At 45.1% G+C, this 21,733-nt stretch overlaps 1 protein-coding gene across 1 annotated transcript in view; it reads right to left on the bottom strand.

Annotated features, from left to right (window-relative positions):
- Positions 1 to 579: 579 nt before the first annotated feature.
- Positions 580 to 21,733, bottom strand: part of IL13RA1 (interleukin 13 receptor subunit alpha 1) — a 55,001-nt gene continuing 33,847 nt past the window's right edge. The window contains exons 7-11 of the mRNA XM_059156866.1: positions 21,093 to 21,140; positions 20,676 to 20,808; positions 17,807 to 17,903; positions 15,948 to 16,032; positions 580 to 2,929 (exon numbers count right to left, since the gene is read on the bottom strand). Coding sequence (XP_059012849.1) covers positions 2,837 to 2,929; positions 15,948 to 16,032; positions 17,807 to 17,903; positions 20,676 to 20,808; positions 21,093 to 21,140 — 456 coding nt within the window. The 3' untranslated portion in view covers positions 580 to 2,836. The remainder of the gene's footprint in view (positions 2,930 to 15,947; positions 16,033 to 17,806; positions 17,904 to 20,675; positions 20,809 to 21,092; positions 21,141 to 21,733) is intronic.

Below are 21,733 nucleotides of genomic sequence, written 5' to 3'. Positions count from 1 at the left end.
CCTGAGCTCTAAGGTGGTGCTGATGAAGGTCACACCTGTGACTCTGGTGACACGCTGCTCTGCCGGGAGGGGGCTGCTGGCTGGGTAACCCTTCTTCACCAGGAACAGCCAAACCACCAGGTATGTCAGGATGGAGACCTGCAGCAGCTGGCAGAGCTGGCCCTCCACTTCCCCTCTTTGGCAATGACACACCTGGCCGTCCCGCAGGTGAATGCCGCCGGTGGAAGCCCTCACCCTTCGAAGCCACCCGCCCTGCGGAGGCGGCTCTCCCTCCAGGGCCCCTCCGCCCCGCCCCGCAGCAGCCCCACCGTGTATTGCCCTGAATGATCAGAAAGACAATTTATACCCTTCAGGTATGGCTGGCACAGGCTGTGCTGATATTAAGCTCAGCGCATGTTCTTATCAAAAAACACGGGTGCACCGAGCACCGTGGAGGAGCTTATGAGAAACGACTAGAAGATAAAACAGCTGTCTTGTATTTTTTTTTCCCACAACGTTTATTCTTTTAACTCCAATTCTGCTGCCACCCACTCCTCACAATGCTTTGCCCCAAAATAAGACCAAAGGAAGACATGCGGGTAACGTACAAAAAGACAGTATTTATTTCACTCAAGCTTTCGTATAAGAAGTTAAACAAAACGATCCCTAGTTGAAGGCATTACCAAAAATATTCTAAACATTGTTTCACGTGTCCCTTCAGTGCCCAGAGAGAGGAAAAACTTATCTGAATGAAAGAATAAGAGTGACCATCCTTATGGTGGGTTTTCTTAGGAAGGCCGAGGAAAATACAATCCATATAGTTTAGGCGTAACATAGCGAAGGAACCTCCAAGTTTCCTACAGGTGATGGAAATCCCACTGATGTATTCAAGTTTCCTTTTTGGTGACTATCGAAGAGCTATAGGTATTCCCGTAATTCACTGTGATTCCCGTAATTCAAAGCAGGGAATGGAAACCAAATGCAATGTCCCCGCTCTGGGGCTGTGACTGTCACGGTCTGCTGTCCCTTGGGGAATCATTCCAAAGCATCCACTCCCTCACTGCCATCTAAATAGGATACCAGGGAAAATGGCCCTGGGTGAGGTGTGTAGGTGTTTTGCTTTCCAGAATTATAAAAGACTTGGGAGAGCATCTCAGAAACAGGAAAACCCAATGTTCTTTCTAGAGAATCTTGTAACATGGTGGGACACCCACTCCACCTGTCTCCCACCTCAATCTGACCTTAAAAAAAAAAAAAAGAGGCACAAGGAGGCAACATCCTGGCGTCTACCTGTGCCACAAAGTTTCCTCCGACGAGCCAGGGCAAGCTGGTGGCCACCCTGGCCCAAACCCACGGCAAGCAGGCACCTCTGACCTTCTCCTGCAGTCCCCTAAGAGCAGGAGGGGCAAGTCGCAACACTGGGGTGCTGCCCATGGGTGAGTGTCTGGAGAACTTGTAGGTGTCACGTTGTCAAGATCCTACCAAGAGTCTATGTGCATGAGGAGACTTGGTGGGGTGTGTGAGGGGGGCCTCTCGCTTCTATCCTTTAAATCTGGAGGAAGGAGGAGTAGAGGAAACATCTCAGTGGGTCCAATGGAGGCCTGGGTGAGGAGGGAACCCTAACTCAGTATGCAAAAAAAAAAAAAAAATGAATACAAATGTGGGAGCCTCGGATGCTATCCATATACGAAGCAAAACCTACTCATAACCAGTTGGGGCCGGCAGGAAAAAAGGGGAAGACCTAACTATTCTTTTCTGAAGCCAAGAGCGAAGTGCGGAGTGAAGATTGTACCTCCTTTCTGTTCAGGAAATGCAGAGAGAAAACAGTAATCCTTGAAAACCTTCCAAGAAATGCAGACTCACACAGAAGTTACAAAACAGGCAAGAATCAGTCGCTGTTTCTTAGTCTCCTCATACTTTACCTGAGATGCAAATTACTCCCTGCCCCTCTAGGCGTTCTGCGTGGCTTTACATCCTGCTTTCTAACTTCTACCGAGACAGACGCGCTGCCGGGAATGCGGGTGAACAAGGGGGGGGGGGCACGGGACTGGGCATGGGAACTGGGAGTCGAAAGGTCTGGCAACTGACCAGTGGAGATAGAGCAGTAAAGAACGGGAGTCTCGGCTAGACTGTCACCGGCCCGAGCAGTGCCTCCGGCTGGGGAACATCTGATCTGAGCGGTGGAGGTGAAGAAGGCTCAGGCAGAACACCGCACGCCCAGCAAGCCCCACTCCCTCCGCCGGGCGGGGAGGGCGGGCAGGGGAGGAGAGGGGAGCCGCCCCTGCCCCGTGCCTGGACCTCTCAAAGCCGGGACTACTGCTGCTCAGGGGGCTGATTCCAGACTGCTAAGAGATTTAAGAGCCACACACATTCCTCCATGAGATCCCAAACAGATCAAGAGATTTTATCAATTTCGGCTGCAAGATGTTCTCTGTGACTCAGGGTTGGCATTAGCAACTGCACCCAAAATGCGTTTCACACAACAAATCAAATGTAGTTGGTATTGCTGGACACAGAGAATACAAAGCAGGCACAGATCCCTCAGAAATTGTCGCAACCCTTGGTAAGATGAACTCTACTGCCATCATGGCCGTTGGCTTTGTCCCTGACTTTGAAGCCTTCGCCAGGGCCGTCTGCTTTTATAATTCAACAACAGGGACTCGCTCTCCTCGCCAGAGAGCCCCTCAGGTTTTGTTTCTCAGTGCCCGACTCAACAGAAAGGCAGGGCTCTTTGGAGCTGCCGGTTTGCAAATGGCCCAGTGGTTTCAGTTTCCGTTTCACAGTTGCCAGATAACAAAATGCAGAACGGGATGAATCTTCACAAGGTCACGCTGAAGGTTAAAATAAATTATCCCCGTCACTGAGAGGCTCTCTTCAGGTTTTCTATCAGCACCACAGAGTCGGTCTCTTCTTTGGTTTGCTTCTCGTAGATGTCGTACTTCTTCCAGTGCTGGAAGGAAGGAAAACAAAACACACACACACACAGGATGACTCTTGTAAACAACGTTCTCTCCCTGAGGACCCGCAGCCAGGGATTATTCTTAGGTTTGCATGCATGGAACCAGTGAGTGTTTGTTTTCCTGTCACGGTTTTGGTTTGGGGGGTTTTGTTTTGTGTTGTTTTGTTTTTGACTAAGAATCTTCATCTATTTGAACAATTCATGAAACAAAACAATTAGGAATGAACATTCAAAGGAGAAGGGAGAGCATGGGATTGTTGCGTGATGTCTGATAGCGATATCAAGAGAGAAATGCCGACATCTCCGAAACTGGAAAGGAAGTCCTTTGAAGAAGAATAAAAGGGCGGCGCGCTTTTCTTACATTAACTGTTCCTACCTTTATTTTCTTGCCACTCCAATGTGCCCATCCCTCCAGAGAGATTAACAGGCTCAAAAAGTCAACCAGCATCGAGGTCAATGGCAATATATAAAATGTCCCAAAAAGTCTTAGTGCAGTTAAAACTTTTGAAAGACGCTATATGGACAGTTTCACGTGACATCATTTGCAAGAGGTGGGAATCACGCATTTAAAGGCAAGCTCGGGGCGCCTGGCTCAGTGGGTTAAAGCCTCTGCCTTCGGCTCAGGTCATGGTCCCAGGGTCCTGGGATGGAGCCCCACATGGGGCTCTCTGCTCAGCAGGGAGCCTGCTTCCTCCTCTCTCTCTCTGCCTGCCTCTCTGCCTACTTGTGATCTCTGTCAAATAAATAAATAAATAAATAAATAATCTTTAAAGGCAAGCTCATCCTGAACTCAATGTAAATGCGTCCCCTAAAGGTGAAAGCCAATATCCTGGCCTTTGCCTTCTTTCCTTAGAAATCAAGGGAAAGGGCGGAAACTGAGCTCAGTCCCTCATCTGTGAAGCAGAGTTGCTGGACTAAACCGGAGGTCAGCAAACTGCAGTGGAAGGCTGGACCCAGCAGGCCACCTGTTTTTGTAAATAAAGTTTTCTTGGCACGCCTCTTTGTTTCTGTGTGGTCTGCGGCTGCGTTCATGCTACAACGGCAGAGGTGAGTTGCCCTAAGAGCAAAGGGCTGGGTAAGTTAAGAGTATTTACTCTCTGGTTCTTTCCAGGGAAAGTGTGCCACCCCTGCACTAGATTTTTCCCAAGCTCCTTTTCTGCTCGGATGTTTTCTGGTTCGAGAAGCCTAGGAAAGGCAAGGCAAAGCAGAAAAACAGAAATGAGAGCAACAGCGACTATTCGGCTGCCTCGGACTGTACAGTTAGAGATGGACTGAGCAGGTCGGGAGCATCCCAGTCTTGGAGAGCACAGGCAGGGATGAGCTGAGAGACACTGCTTCAAATACCTAAATTATTCTAAATAAATGAGTTAACCCTCATACTCCTAGTAGAATGGATAAAATTAAAAAAAAAAAAATCCTGAGAATCCCAAGGGCCGACACAGCCGCAGAGTAACCGACGCTTTCCTGCAGTGCTGGTAGAAATGCAAACTAGCACGGCCGCCATGGTCCTTACAAAATGAAGCGGACACCGACTTTGTGACCCAGCAGGCCCACCCCCAAGTATCCACCCAAGAGAAGTGGAAACCTATGTCTACACAAGACCCCCCACATGAAAGTGTACAGTAGCTTTCTTCATAAAAGCCCCAAACTGGAAACAAGCCCACCGTCCTTGAACAAGCGAATGGTTAAATAAACTGTGGCGCAGCCGTATCACGGCGTGTTGCTTGGCAACGAAAAGGAATGAGCCATGGATACACACATCAACACCGACGGCTCTTAAATGCACTGTGCTGGGTGAAATAAGCCAGACTCCAAAATCTATGTGTTTGGTGATTCCATTCGTAAGACATTCTGGAAAAGGCAAAACTTTTGGGATAGGAACAGATGAGTGGTGGCAAGGGTATGGTGACGATGAAAATGTTCTCGATCGTGACTGGCGTGAGTAGCAGCGACAAAACTGCACACGTGTGCTACAAGTGCAGCAGCACAGAATAACTGTGCACTTAAAAAAGATGAAATTGTATTTTACATAAATCAAATCAACAAACCTGGCTTTTGAAAATGTGAAATGCACAGGATCTAATAAAAAATAGTCTGAAAAAATTACATAACCTTGAAATAATGGCTTATTCAATAAATGGCACTAAGACAACTGGCTAAGCATTTGAAAAATAAAGTTAAACCCTACTTGACGGCCCACATGGATCAATTCCCTATGGATGAAAGACCTAAATGTAAAAAACAAAATCAAGTAAGAACTAGAAAAATATACTGGGCAACAAGTACATCAGTCTGAGACAGGAAAAGGCTTCCTACACACAAAAAATACAGAAGATTTGAATGCATAAAAAAGAAAAACAACATTAATCACCCTAAATACTACACAGAGGGAAATAGACAACAAGCCAAAGGATTAATAGCTACTAGATAAAAAGAGCTTTATGGGAGTACCTTGGTGGCTCAGTGGGTTAAGTGTCTGCCTTCGGCTCAGGTCATGGTCCCGGGGTCCTGGGATTGAGAGCAGTGTCCTAACCCTAACCCTACTCCCTCTGCCCCTCAGCACTCCCCATGCATGGGCTCTTTCTCTCTCTCTCCCAAATAAATAAATAAATAAATTTTTAAAAGAGCTTTAGGGGTGCGTGAGTGGCTCAGTCATTAAGCATCTGCCTTCAGCTCAGGTCATGATCCCAGGACCCTGGGATTAAGCCCTGCATCAGGCTCCCTGCTCAGCAGGAAGCCTGCATCTCCCTCTCCCACTCCCCCTACTTGTGCTCCCTCTCTTGCACTCTCGCTCTCTCTCTCTGTCAAATAAATAAATAAATAAATAAATAAATAAATAAATATCTTTAATAAAAAGAGCTTTACAAACTACCAAATTTTCAAAACATGAATATGGCAGGGAAAAAGAAATGGACAATGAACAAGAACTTCACAAAAGAATTCAAGCCCATGAACATATAAAACAATACAAAAGTTGATTCATAAAATGAAAACAAGATGCTCTTTTCTATTCTGTGAATTGGAAAGAATTTTAAAAAAAAAGATACACTCAGGCTGGCAAAAGCATGACAGAAGCACTGTTCAGCCATACAACCTACTTATAATCTATGCTTCTTGTGAAAAACTTAAAAAATTCCTTCCTTAATATGAAGGAATCATACTCTGTCTGTAACTGGGGTGTTTAACAGCATATATTACAGATTCTTACATACCAGTAAAATTGAGCTACCTCATTTTCTTTACCCTCTGCATAATACGTCATTGCATGAATGTACCATAATTTATTGAATCGGTATCCTTAATAGATATTTAGCCTGTACATCCTTTCTGGATGATAATTCGTCACTATTAACCAAAGAATTTAAAAAGTATTAATCTCTTCTGATCCAGCAATCTTACCTGTAACAATATATCCCCCCCAAAGAACAGAATACATATATACATATATGTATAGCTATGACATGATGCCTATAAGGATGACATTTAGAACTCATCTAAATGCCCCAACATTAGGGACTTGGTTGAGTATGTTATGATATATTCACACAATGGCAAATGCTATATAGCCACTAAAAAGCATATTATAGGACCAGGGTTGATGAACGTTTTCTGTCAATGGCCAGATAATATTTTCAGCTTTGATTCTCTGTCCCAAAAACTCACTCTGCTGTCTCAGCATGGAAAGAGCCACAGGTAACATGTAAATGAACAGGTGTGGCTGTCTGCCAATAAAACTTTTACGGATGCTGACATTTGAATTTCAAATAATTTTCATGTGCTAAGACAAAATATTCTTCTTTAGATCTTTTCAACAATTTAAACATAAAAAACCATTCTTAGCTTGTAGGCTGTAGACAAGCAAGCAGCAGACAAGATCTAGCCCATGGTCTGTAGTTTACAAAGAAATCCTAGGGGGAAGGTAGTGGTTGGCAGCATAGTTTTGTTTTTGTTTTTAAAGATTTTATTTGTTTGACAGGGTTAGAAAGAGAGAGCAAGTATAAGCAGGGGGAGCAGCAGGCAGAGGGAGAGGGAAAAGCAGACTCCTCGCTGAGCAGAGAGCCGGATGCAGGCCTCAATCCCAAGGCCCGGGGATCATGACCTGAGCCCAACACTTAACCAACTGAGCCACCCAGGCACGCCAGCAGCACAGTTTTTAAACGTCCCCAAATGCTACCACAGAAAACACAAATAGGAAAGGTAACCAGGGTAAGCAGGAAAGCAACTGCCCAGTCCACAGACACAATCTACGGCAGAACCAGATCAAAATGATTCCCCCGTGAGCCCTGAAATACGAATGGGTGGCCAAAGTAGAGACAGCCACAGAGCACAATGGAATCAGTTATGGAGGAGGTATGGAGAAAGAGCTGGCAGGACATCTGATAGATCTGAGAACTCTAAAATAACTCAAACCCCAGCAAGCTAATTTATGTACAACAACTAAGACGGGCAGGGGTTTGCCCTTTCAAATAGCGACAGTGCAAGGAGTCCGTGCTGGAGCCTGGGAGCAGCCTGGGCCCCATGAACTTACAAAGCCATTCAAAGCTCTCTTCCAGGGCCAAGCTCCACTCTGAGGAGCAACTGAAGCACAATGACGCCATGCTGACCCAGAGACCGGGTGGCTCAGTCAGTTAACTGCCCGACTCTTGACTTTGGCTCAGGTCATGATCTCAGGGTCCTGTGATCCAGCTCCGAGATGGGCTCCGCGCTCAGAGGGGAACCTGCTTGAGATTCTCTCACTCTCTCTCCCTCTGCCCTTCCCTCTGCTCACATGCACACACACACACATTCTCTAAAATAAATAAATTTTTTAAAAATCTTTAAAAAATGAAGGTGGATAAAAATTATTCAAGAGGATGTGACAAACACAGAAGACAGGCAAAGAAAACAAGGGAACAGAATAACTGAAGTCCATATATTTTTACTGAAATTAAAAAAAAAATCTAAGACTACATACTGAAAGGGTACACCACCTACCTCAGAAATCAAGCCTAGAAGACCAACAACATAAAGACATATTCTGGTAAAATTATTGGACTTGGAAGAAAAAAAAGCTTTTGACAATCAGACAGAAAGACCAAGTGTTTGTCTTTAAAGTACGCTCTATGCTCAACATGGGGCCGCCCAAACTCTAGATCTTGAGATCAGGAGTCGCACACTCCACTGACCGAGCCAGCCAGGTGCCCCAAGACCAAGTGTTTTAACACAGAAAATTATATTGTCAGCAGACTTTGACAACATTTTATGCCAGAAGAAAATAGATGCCACATTTAAGATACCCAAGGCAAGAACATGTGAGCCATGGATTTTATATCTAGCTAAAATGACTTTCAATTATTAATGCAGCAGACTCCATCAACGTGTAAATAATTCAGGAAATGTTGGTCCCATGAATCCTCCCTGAGAAAACATTTAGAGCTTCAAACAACCAAAATGACTGGAGACACATGAACATGAAGACAGGCAGTAAGCATCAAATACATGCACCCACCCAGAATTATGACCCCAGGAGGGCTCTGACAGAGACACTATGGTACGCAATAGTTACCTACACTGACAGTGCGGACACTGGATAGCTTCAAAAATGAAGAGGGAACAGGGAAAACATACGGGAAAATGGCCTTTTCCAATAATCATCAAAACTAATTTTATAATTTGTCAGAAGTTCAGAAATTCCTTCAGTTCTTCCTGTTTCTTTCTCATCCGTTACATTCAAATAAAATTAAATATGAGCATTTTATTAAAACATATCCTATGACTGGCTCAGAGTCCAGACGGGAGGATCAGGACGCCTGGGTTCAGGTGCCACGTCTGACTCTCGTCCGGTCAGTGTGAATCCTAGCTCTGGTGTTGTGAGCGCGCTATACCTACTCCCCCGTGGGACCTCACCTTCTTCATTTGTGTGCTGGAGGTAAGACCGACAGCGAGGTGAGGACAAATTAAGGAAGGAAGTGCTTAGAAGAGTGTCTGATACACAACAAAAATTCCCTAAGTACAAACTATGATTACTGTTGTCATTGTAACTCCATTTGTCATTAAAAGTCCCATTTCTCGTGGTGCCTGGGTGGCTCAGTGGGTTAAAGCCTCTGCCTTCGGGTCCGGTCATGATCTCAGGGTTCTGGGATCAAGTCCCACATCGGGCTCTCTGCTCAGCAGGGGGCCTACTTCCTCCTCTCTCTCTGCCTGCCTCTCTGCCTACTTGCAATCTCTGTCAAATAATTTTTTTAAAAAAGCCCTATTTCTCTATGTTGCTCACATAACCTTAGAGATGGTTATGTCCGGGTGACAGGACAAAGAGCGGCTTTATTTTTCTCTTTTGGTGATCCGTATTTCTCATTTCTCTATAATAAATCCTTGTTGCTTTTAAAAGAAAAATACTGTAATTTTTAAAAAAGTATGCGGAACATTACACCTTCATTGGTTTCTAGTTGTTAGACCCAATGGTTAGCTGGGTTGGACAGGAAAAAAAAAATCCATTTTAATAAGGTGAGCCCTGAAGCAGAAATGGCTTTCAAGAGATATTACTTTTTTTCAATTGTCTTTTTTCATTTCTAAAATTCGGATTACTCTCATTTTCACTCCTCATCAGCATTGTGGCCTTTCCTAAGGACTGCCTCTATGAATATGTCTGTGTAAGAAAAGGGAACAAATGCTCTGACCTATTATTCAATTTCGTGAATTCTATGCCAGTATATTTTTCAAATTACTTACAGAAAGAAAAATAAATCCACAAAATTACCCATCTGTAATTCAATTCTCACACTGCCAATTTTTAAAAACAAGGTAATCAGCAATAGAATAATGGCCAAAGATTAAAAACATCATAGGTAGAAAAAAAGAAAAAAACAGCATTTGGGAGGCTAACATGACTGGCTTTTCGTTGTTGGTCATCTAATCCTAGAAGAGCAGCAGGCAATACAGGTTCTTCTAGTTTAAAGAAATAAATTTCGTGGTGTCACGGAACACTAAATGTTCATTTAAGAATACTTTCAAGGTCTGGTTAGTTCCCACGGTGAATTTTCCATAAAAGTGAAGTGGGTTTTGTGCCCCAGGCCCTGGGTGAAACAGCGGCCTCTTGTAGGAATCAACGGATTACGTGCCCCGGTTTTCTTCAGATCAATATCCCCAGTAGAAAGATGAAAGACATGAATTGGAGATCGTCATGCCTTAAATATCACTGCAGCGAGGGTGCTTGGGTGGCTCAGTGGTTAAGCCTCTCTGCCTTTGGCTCAGGTCATGATCTCAGGGTCCTGGGATCAAGCCCTGCATGGGGCTTTCTGCTCAGCAGGGATCCTGCTTCCCCTCTTTCTCTGCCTGCCTCTCTGCCTACTTGTGATCTCTCTCTCTCTCTGTGTCAAATAAATAAAATCGTTAAAAAAAAAAGCAATGCAGCAAAAAAAAGAACCAGGTGAGGGGCACCTGGCTGGCTCAGTTGGTAGCACGTGTGACTCTTGGGGGTTGTGAGTTCGAGCCCCACATTGGGGGTAGAGTTTACTCAATGAAAAAAAAAAAAAAGAACCAGCTAAAATGTGGTATGAAGGGGAGGAAGGTAGTACCATTTAACATGGCTATGGCTCCAACCCCACCCTTTAAAAATTAAGAAGTAAAGGCAAAGAACTAAACAGGTTACCTGCTTTCCTAGCAGAGAGAGAATTTCAGAATAATCGAAGAGCCAAGTTACTGACTCAAAGCCAAGTTACTGACTCAAAGCCCTGCTTTGGAGAAAAGGGGCAGCTTACAAATGTAGATTAGGTGACAGAGGAGAAAAATCGTCACTTCAGAAAGCCTGCTGAAACTACTGATTCACTCCAGGAGACCAACCGGCACAGAGAGCATGAGCTACAGAGCTGAGCTAAGGGCGCTGTCTTCAGGTGGTGAGGGGGGTTAAAGTGTCAAGGGGCAGGAGGGGACACCTTGTCACCACCCTACACTCAGCGCTCCATCTTCGCATCACTAATGGTGCCACGACTGGATCCGACCCATCTCCCCGCAGTTGGGGGATGGCTGGAAAAACTGCAATAGTGTTAGACGATATTAAGGGGTATGAATCACTTTTAAAAGGATGGCCACACTATTTTGCTCATGCAGGAAAGCGGTCCTCATTTTTCTTTTCTTTTTCTCGTGTTCCTAGTTTTTAAAGACACATAGAGAAGTGAGGGGGGAAAAAAAAAAAAAAGAAGAAAGAAACAATTCAGCAGTATCTAGAAGTTGACTCCCAGCTAACAAGCTGCTTCCCAATCAGGAATGCGAAACTGGCACAGTGTGGAAAACAGAACTGGTTTCCAAGAAGCGGGGGAAGAACAGATAATGTTTTATGGATGAAACAGAAATGCAGATGTGGAGAAGCAAACGCCCCCCTCCACAGCCCCCTGCCCCCCAGACGTGGCCCGCAGCCCAGTTAGTCACGAAGGAAAGGCAAGCAGCAAAGCCACAGGAAGAAATGCTGTTGGCCACGGGGTTACTATAGCGATGAGCAAAACACTGTCAAAACACTAGGAACCTTAAGGAAAACTATACAGAGGATTTCATTTCTTCATGGCCACACCTAAATGAGGTTTTTGGATTTTTTTGTTTTGTTTTGTTTTGTTTTGTTTTGTTTTGTTTTATTCCCAAAGAACCACTATGGATGGTGTAGTGGAGAAGGAGTATTAGGAAAGGGCAGGGAATATTCCTCGGGATTAGGAGCCGGTAATTCTGGGCTACTATGGCCTCTGGTTCAGGTTCTGCCATGACCTCTCTTGGTAACAGTCCCTGAGAAATGTCTCTAGGGCCCCCACCGTCCCCATCTCTAAAAATGAGGGGTTAGAACTAGCATCTTAGTGTCTTAACAGTTCACGGTTAAAGATAGATAACTCAGTGCATGAAACGTCCACCTCACTGAAGGACCCCCAGGGCATGTTTATTCTATAATTCGATAATTCTAGAAGTAAAAGGCTCATCGTTCTGCTGCATATGCAGCTCCACTGGGTGAGGATTGCTGTCGTGTAGAAAAAAGATTACTCATTTGCTTAAAGAGAAAACATGAAAATTTGTTCTATTACCCTTCCCCCCTGTCTGGCATTTTCATTATACTTTCAGTTTTAAAGTCTGATTTTATTTAATGGTCTGCAACCACCACAAACAAAAACATCTTATGCTTTTAGCAGTCCATCTTGTCAATGTATCTGCCTCGCTAAATTATAGAATTCTCTGACTCATCGGGACAACATATTATCCTCTAGACAGCAAATTGAAAAAAAAGCAATTTTCCCATCTCTGAGAAAGATAATTGATCTGATTTTGCTGTCAATGTTACCATCATTCACTCTATCACTCAGGCTCGAAACCTTGAGATTATTTTTACTCTCTGTACCTTTCCTTGCCCACAGAGTCCCCAGGCTGTAATGAGTTGCCTTTAATAATGTCTCTTGCGTTGATCCCCTCTGCTGCCACCGAAGTTTAAGTCCCTACTCCCTCTCAAACCCAGATGACCGAAATAGTCTCTTTCCCCTTAATGACTTGGTGTAGGGTTCCTTTTCATTATGAAAGTAATACGTGCTCATTATAGGCAATTTGGAAATTTCAGAAAGGTAGAAAATAACCCAATTATTGGTGTGGCCTTTCTGCCCAGAGATGATCACTTTGATCCCTCTCCTTCCACTCGTGGTTCTACATGTATATTCATGAGTTTTTATCCAAATTAGGATCCAGTGTAGTCTGTGGGATGTTTCTTACTCTTCTATCGCGATTATTTTGCTGTGACATTAAATGCTTTGAAAACTTTTTTTTTTTTTTTAACTAATTCTCTATTGTGGATGATTCACTGGCTTCTAAGTTTTTCATGTTAGAGACAAATGCTGCATTGCCTGTCCCTGTGCCATTGTTGGGTTACTTCCTCAAAACAGACTCTTCAAAGTGTAACGATCAGATCAAAGATTCTTGTGACATTTTTCCAAGCTGCCCCCAAGAAGGAAGAAACACCGCTCTGTAGAAGAGGCGCCCGCTCCCTCCGCACTTGCTAACGTTGGCCACGATCACTTTTCAGACAGACTTACTAGGCTGGACATTTCTAACTCCTCCATGCTCTGGCTGCATGTCCTGCAAATACTCATGGGTCCAGACACGTTTTCCTGGGCGCTGGGCATTTGCATCACGGCACTTTAACTCGTCTTCGTTCTGCTGAGAGGGCCAGTGAGCGCAAATGCCTCAGGCGCCTGGCAGGTCAGCTCAACTGTGAAACCAGTGGGAACTAGGAACGGTATCGGAAAAAGTGGAGGAGTGTATGGCCGGCTGAAGCTTCCAGACTGAAACCCTTGAAATACACCACGCCGGCCAAACAAAAGCCTGGATGTGGCAAGCTAGGGACTAGCTTCCCAGTTTGCTACCGTGCCTCCGCCTCTAATCCGCTCCCTTCACACTGCTGTCAGGCTGCTGTTCCTTACGCTTTCCCACAGAAGCAGAAGGCCAGCCGTAATGCGACTCCAGACCTTTCCCTCAGAAGGCCCCCATCCCCATCCTCTCCCCTTCTGTCAAGAACAACTCTCCGAAGGTAGTGAGCTTCTTGAGGACACTCTCTCGTACAAGAAGTGATGCAGCAGAGTGGAAAAAGAGAGAGAAGTCAAATCCTCCCTCACTACCTACTAGCTGTGTGACTGTAGGAAAGTTAGCTAACCTCCCTGAGGCTTCATTTCCTCATCTGCGAAAAAAAAAATGGTACTAACAGCACCTTTGCCGAAGGGCGGTTATGGGGACACAACAAGGAACAGAGGCCAAGCTCCTGATATGCTGTGACCACAGAGCAGACTTTCAGGGACCTGTTAGAGGTGTCCGAGGACCGGCACAGCTCCAGCCCCCCGCAGCTTGCGCACTGGCTGGGGAGATGGAGAGAGCGACGGGGTGATCCTAAGGAAAGTAGTCGCCCCAGTGTTTTTCAAAGTGGGCTCTGCAAATGACCTTGCCAGAATAGGAATCCTCTGCGGGCTCCTGTCAAATAGGCAGACTTAAGAAGCGGAGCCTACCCCAGACCTGTGCAGTCAGACTTTCTGGAGGTGGGGCCCGGGAGGCTCTGTTCTCGCAAATGCTCCAGTTGGTCTTGATACCACTGAAGGCGAAGAGCCAACGGCTGCCATACTGCCCCTCGGTGACAGCATACCATCTCCTCATCAGGCACATGACTTTGGGACCCACCTGCCTGGTGGGGCCCCATCCCCCGGGGTCTGGCAGCGTGACCATGACTCGGTGAAAAAGTGATTCAGACGCAACCTCCCCGGAAAGCACATGGGCCTCCCTTCCTTCTCTCCCCTGCTGTATGTCATCGCTGCTACTGTGAATCACTTGTGATGACAAGTGTTTGGGGAGGGGCTCCTGGCTGGTTCAGTCAGCACAGCACGGGAGTCTCCATCTCGAGGTCTTGAGTTCAAGCCCCATGTTGGGCGTAGAGCTTACTTTTTAAAAAGAAAAAAAAAAAAAAAAAGAACTGTTGGCGGATTAACAATAAATGGAAAGTGCCAATGCTCATGGTCATCACCGAGGCTGGCCGGGCGCTCACGAGTGCCTGCACGCTAAGCGGCCTTTATGCATTCAAGTAACCGGACCCACACGCAAACACGAGGCAGGAGCTATCGTTACCTCTACCTTACAGCTGAGAATAGCAAGGCCCAGAGAGGGTGGGGAAGTTACCTCAGGTCAGACAGACGGTAAATGAGATTTGAATCCAGACAATCGGACTCCAGAGCCCAGACCATTATGTGCTAGTGGCTACGCTACTTCACTCAATTAATCGGCCCATGCCTCATATTACTCATTTAAAATCGATGTAAGAATAGTGATATTTATCCCAGTTAGTGTCTTCATGATTTTATTTGGGTGAATGTGCTTCTCAGAGAAACCTGACACTCTTGGGTTCCCCTGGGGTCTTGGGTTTTCCAGCCACAAATTCCAGCATGAGTCTGCAGCTAACTAACCGTAACAGCTCAGATGGGTTTGCCTCGTCTTTGGAGGCCAGCTTTCCAGGCAACAGCATGAACCAAGATCAGATTCCGCGCTTCACCCCATCTTTCTATTTCCCCAAGGATCCAAGAGGCAGAAGCCCTGCCTACTAGACTGCTTTCATCAGGGAGGCTCCACTCCTTGAATGTTTGGATTAAACAGATTCCCTGCTCCGGGGACAAAATGAAGCCCAGCGACAGGAGATGCGCAGTGTTCTGAGGACTTCTCAAATGGTATGCTTAGTCTGAGATACCACATTTTTTAATTAATTATTTTTCATTCTAAGTAGGATCCACACCAAACGTGGGGCTCAAACTCACAACCCTGAGATCAAGAGTCACACGCTCTACTGACTGGGCCAGCTGGGAACCCCTGGGGTACAACATGGTAAATTGCCTCTTCCTTGATCTCCAGATAAAATGGAGATAAAATAACCAATTTTAGGGGCTCCTGGGTGTCTCAGTCAAGTAAGCGTCTGCCTTTGGCTCAGGTCACGATCCCAGGGTCCTGGGATCGAGCCCCACATTGGGCTCCCTGCTCAGCAGAAGCCGACTTCTCCCTCTCCTTCTGCCACTCCCTCTGCTTGTGCTCTCTCTCTGAATAAATAAATAAAATCTTTGAAAAAAATAACCAGTTTTGAAACAAGTTCCGACATATGCTACAACATGGATGAACCTTGAAAATATTATGCTAAGTGAAAGAAGCCAGACACAAAAAGGACAAATGTTGTGGGATTTCACTTACACAAGGTACCCAGAATAGGCAGATTCATAGAGACAGAAAGTAGAAAAGAAGTTACCAGGGGCTGGGGAGAATGGGGACTTACTGTTTAATAGGCACAGTTTCTATCTGGGATGATGAAAAAGTTCTGGAAATCATAATGATGGTTGCTTGACACTGTGAGTGTACCTAATGCCATTGAACTGTACATTTAAAAATGGTAAAAATGGCAAATTTTATGTTTTGTACATTTTACCAAACTCTTTACAAATCCCACAGCCTCCCAACAAAACCCAATTTCGAACTTCATGGAATCAGGGCTTACCAGGGTATCATCGTTCTGGTCTCCAAACATTTCTTTAAAAATCTTGCCAGGATCAGGAATTGGAGGGAATATAATGATCTTGAGCCTTTAAGAAAACAGAAGACATTCTGTGGTCAAATCTTCCAACCCCACATTAAAGGAAGACTTGGAATAAAACATGGTACAGAAGTCATCTATAATGATGACGCAGCCGTGAAGAAATTTCCACAAGAAGCTGAGAAACCGATGTCCTGAGATCACCCAGGATGGGTAGACCAAAGGGGGGCCATGAGGGTAAGCAGATTGCTCATACCCTACCATTGTTAAACCTTTTTTTCCAACTTTATAGAGATATATACTCAACAAATAAAAATTGTATTGGAGATGAATGACATGATGCTTTGATTCATGAAATGAGGACTACAATCAAGTGAAGTAACACGTGTCCATCACCTCACACAGTTATGACTGTGCATGTGTGCATGTGTGCATACATGTATGCATGCAGGTATGTGTGCTCTCCTCCATTATTTAAATAATGGCGCTTTACTCATCATCGACCTGATTGGGGCTCACTGCTTATAATTTCGAAAAAAATAATATTCTGAGAACAGGGTACATTCTTCTTTAATTTTTCTTCCTTCTTCTCCCCCTGTGCATCTTTGCACCTCATAGTACTCGTTGGTGGGCCTACTTCACCTCCTGGGCCTGAAACACTGGTGTAGCCTAGGGCTCCGTCCTTCGCCCTCCATCCCAGCCACTGTGCGAGTGCCCTCCTACAGTCTTAGGGCTTCGGGTCTGTTACATGTCGAGGGCTCCCAAAACTCTATCTCCAGCCCAGACCTCTCCCTTGTACTCCAGGTTCATCACACCGCTACCCATTCAACATCTCTACCTGGGTATCTACTCGGCATCTCGAACTTCCATTCAGACCCGAAGCCCTCACCTTTGCCCTAGAGCCAGCGCTCCTCACAGTGTTCTCTGTCTCAGCAAACGGCTCCGGTGTTCACTCAAGCTGCTGAAGCCCAGAAGCCTGAGCGTTCCTCGAACCCTCAGTCCCCCCTATACCTCCACGGATGGATGAGCAGCTGCCAGCAAATGCCCTCAGTTCGACCTTCCAAATACAGCCTGCCTCTGGCCACAGCTTAGTACCTCCGCTGCTCACCTCCTAGGTTAGGCCGCCCGTCCCTTGCCTACCGCACACCGTAACGTCCCCTCACCGGCCCAGCTGCCACCATCCGTGGCCAAGCCAATTCTTCGTTCAGCAACTGCGCTGACCTTTTATGACAGTAAAATCAGGTCGTGTCCCTTCCCTGCTTAAAACTCTCCAACGGTGTCCCCATCACGCTTAGGAAAAGAAAAATGTCAACCCCCTGCCACGGCCTACGGGAGCTGGCTGCGCCCACCTCTCCAGCCTCTCTCACATCGCTCTCTTCTGGCAGGCGCAGAGAACCTTCCCTCAGACATGACCTGCTGATGCTCTCTTTCCCACAGCTTTAAGCAGCAACCTGTTCTGCATTAATACTAGCTGAGTCGCTTAATGAGTAACGTTCTCCATTTCTAAAACTTTGTTCCAAGGGCTACCAACTATCTGTGGCTATAGGAGGCATTTGAAAGAGGAGAATGAACATGGGGCCTACCGATCATTCTAGACGCACACAAAGGGAGCAGCTCCTGAGTGGGGCTGGGGGAAACGAACCCAATTTTCCCCACCAGAAAACGGGCACGATAAGCCTTCTTTGCCATGCCATGCTACGAAAAGCAATTTATACCCTAAGTGCTCCTGATAGCCGAGGCAAACACCCAATACCCTCCCACAGAGTTGTAACTGGAGCCCCAGGCCAGGAGAAACTGCCAGCTGACCACGGCAGCTGCCTCACCTTTTGAGATAAAGCAGAAGGACAATGATGGCTCCCGCAACGATGACCGGAGTGGCAAGCAACATGCTTATGTAGAACGTGGGGTCAGTATTCTCACCTGGCAAATGGAAAGCAAACATGAAACGTGAGAGAGATCAACCCCTTTTAGAAAAAAAACACCAAGCAACAGTTGGATCAAAAGAGTGAGATCACAGCTCTTTCTGTACTCCACCCAACCAATTTTCCCCAAATCTTCAATCATCTTGTCTTCTGTTCCCTTCATCATAAACAACACAGTCCTGCTCTAGTGCCTAAAACACCACGGATGAATAAACACCTTGAGAGTTATCCAAAACTCTCTAGTTTCTCTCTAGTGTCAGACACTACATTTAACTAGTTTCAGACACTACGCACAATGTTACATTGGTCAAAAACATCATCTCATTAACAGTGACCACCTTTTCTTATTGGTTCCTTAACTACTATTAGAACATGTAAATCAATCCTAACCGCCACTCCTTCTTAACTGAGCGTCTACTATATATGTGATACCACCCCAAGGGCTTGTACATATTTGTATCTATGCCATACAGATACATAATAGTATCTCCCACTTCTACAGACGAGAAGGACAAGGCTCAGTGAGGTTCAGTGGCTCGTCCAGAAAAGTTTTGGAAGTGATGCTGTCAAGCCTCAAATCCAACACTGTCTGAAAAGTTCCAGAGCTTTTCATGAACAGCCTTGCTATACCTCACTCACAGAATGCCATGTCTATTTATATGCTCGTCCTTCCCACCAGGGCATGACCACCTAGAAAGCAACATCAGAGCCTAAAGTCACTGTGTTAGTCTCTAAGGTGACCCCAAATGATCACAGCCTCCTGATACTTATAGCCTTATGTAATCTCCTCCCCTTGAGGGTGGGCTGGACTGACTGACTGGACTGTAAAGAACTGAAGAGCAGTATTGATGTCATTTCCAAGATTAGGTTACAAAAGACTGTGATTTCCACATGGGTGTTCCCTCACGCACTCTTGCTTGGGTCACTTACTTGAGCAAGCTAGCTGCCAGTTCATGTGGCAGCCCTGTGGGGAGGCCCCAGGGACAAAAAACCGAAGGAGGCCTCTGCATTAGCTTCCTAGGGCCACTGGAGCAAATCACCACACGCCAGCTAGCCTAAAACAGATGTGTCTTGTCTCACGGTGCCAGAGGCTAGAAGTCCAAAATCAAGGTATCTGCAGGGACATGCTGCCTCTGGAGGCTCTAGAGAAGAACCCCTCCTTGCTTCTTCTTAGCTTCTGCTAGCTCCCTGGAATGGTTGGTGTTCCTTGGCTGCAACTGCATCACCCGACCCTCTGCCTTCCTCCTCATGGGGCCTTTTTCCCCGTCGGTGCTTCTGGGTATCGTGCCTTCTTATGAGGATACGTCATCAGATTTAGGGCCTACTCGGAGACAGTGGGGCCTCATCTTAACTTGCTTACATCTGCAAAAACCCTACTTCCCAATGAAGTCATGTTCATAGGTACAGGAGCTGGGACCCAAATGTACCTTTCCGAGGGATACGATTCATCCTGCCACAGCCTCCATCCAACAGCCAGCAAGGAAGGAATGGAGGCTTTCCAACAACCATATAAGTGAGCCTGGAAGTAGGTTCTCCAGCCCCAGTCAAACCTTCAGATGAGGCTACAGGCCCAGCCAACAGCCTAACTGTAAACCCACGAGAGAACTTGGGCCAGAGGTACGAGGCTAAGCTGGGCCCTGATTCCTGACCTACAGAAACTGTGAGATGGCAAATATGTGTCTTTTAAGCCACCAAATGTTGATGTGCTTTGTTATGCAACAAGACCTAACTCATACAACCATGCCTGGCCCATAGCTTATTTAGTCCCTCAATTAACAGGGAACTACCTACCTCAATAATCTGTTTCTCAATAATCTGTTACAGAGCTATTAGAAAGTTCTTCGGCTGGTCCCATTTGGCCCCATGGAGCCACAAAAAAATAAGCTATTCCCTCTTCTGCCTAACCACCAATATTAGTCCAAATATTAGAATTCAGTGATAGGGATTCCTTGCCCCTAAGCTTTCTTCAGCAACCAGTCCTCCCGAAGTTTTGAAATTCTCTCATATCCTGATAACCCTTTGGGGGATAGAGTCCAGTCTGCCACTGAACCTCCTGCAGGTGGTGCCCAGAATGGAATACCGCACCTTGCAACGTGGCTGCGTCCCCACCCTGTAGCGCTCCCGTCTGGGTGCTGCAACGGCACCACGGCCTATGGCTGCATATGCCTTAGAGGTATATTTAAGCCAATGCGGAGTCACTCTGAGCTTCCCGTTCAATAAAACCCTATGCCCCCACCCCACAATACACACACACGCGCGCGCACACACACACACACACACACACACATATACATAAAGCACAGGTCTTTCTGATCCTGCATTTGGGCCTTACACAGTTTGCTCAGTCACTCCATTCATACACAAAACTGTTGTTTTCAAACCTAGACGCAGTTTGATCGCTATTAAACGACATCAAGGTCACTGTTCTACTCTCGATTCTGTCAGCAACAGGCTAGCCCTCTAGCACTGCATAATCTGCAGAATTAATCGCGCCTGCCTTCTGATGTTTTTGTTCAGGTTGTTAAGAAGATGGAGACAGGACAGAAGAGAGAATAACACCTTTTGGATTGTGGATTTCCAGAGAGCTGTACATTATGAATTAAACCTGGGTGATTTGACAGTAATTAAAAGAGAAAACATAGTTCAATTGCAGATATTCTCTGGATGACATTAAGAATGCAGAATAATCCTTTACCCCAATCTATTTTCTGCTTCAGCTTGGTTTCCATGCATCAGTGGTTTAAATTTTAATGAAATCCTGTTCTCTTACCTATACTCATCGCTTGACTCCAATTACTCCAGAGTTTGTCATCCTCATAGCATAACTTGTTTGTTCTGACTCTTATTCTGACTGTATTCAAAGTATCAGGAAGAACACTGGGGACCATGAAACAAATTGTACCCTTAGATATAAAATAAAAACATACAAAGAATGTTACCAGCTTATTCTCTTTCTCTGCTTCTGAATCCTAAATATAATTATCTGCCAAATTCTGTATATGATTAAGACTTGGACTACAGTCCAAATTATCTGACTTTAACTCCTCAAAGAAAAACTGGCAATAATCCACAGAACAAAGGAGTCTGTTTTTCTCAAAGTAGTTCAAATTTAGGCTATGGTTGCCCTGCCCCACCCCCAATTATTCTATGACTTTAAGCCCAAAGAGTTAAAGTTGAATTTACTGACCTCCAGGTTTCCCTCAAATTCTGAATTCTGACATTTGGCCTCTTCAACCTTGAAGACATAAAAAAACAAATGAGTTCAAAATATTCAAGAGACTAATTTATATCATTTAACCATTTCTAACAAGGTCCCCTTTTATCCCATCAAAAGACGACCAGGTACAGTGAAAGAAGGTTGTTGTTTTTTTTTTTTTAATAAGTGGTGCTGGGTCAATTACATATCCATACAGGGGAAAAATGAATCCTGAACCCTACCTCACACTATTTACGAAGTCCATTCCAGATGGATTGGAGATCTAAATGTGAAAGTTAAAATAAACTGAACAAATAAATACATAAGTACAGCAAGATTTTAGAAGAAAATGTAGAACATCTTCATGACCTTAAAGCATATTTCTTAAATAAAACAAAAAAATATTAACCCTAAAGGAAAATCTGTTATAAAGTCATCGATATTAAAATCGCAAACTTCTTCTGTTCATCAAAGATACCCTATTAAGGAAATTTTAAAAAGTCATGTATGGAGTGACAGAAATTATTTGCAATTCCTGACAAAGGACTTGCATATATACATATCATATTATATATACTTATATTTACATATAATAAGTACACACATATATACATAGATCCCACCAACTAATA

This window comes from Mustela lutreola, chromosome X, assembly GCF_030435805.1.
Source record: "Mustela lutreola isolate mMusLut2 chromosome X, mMusLut2.pri, whole genome shotgun sequence".
NCBI lineage: Eukaryota > Metazoa > Chordata > Mammalia > Carnivora > Mustelidae > Mustela > Mustela lutreola.
Note: the sequence above shows the minus strand (reverse complement) of the source record. Positions and strands in the feature narration are given on the sequence as shown.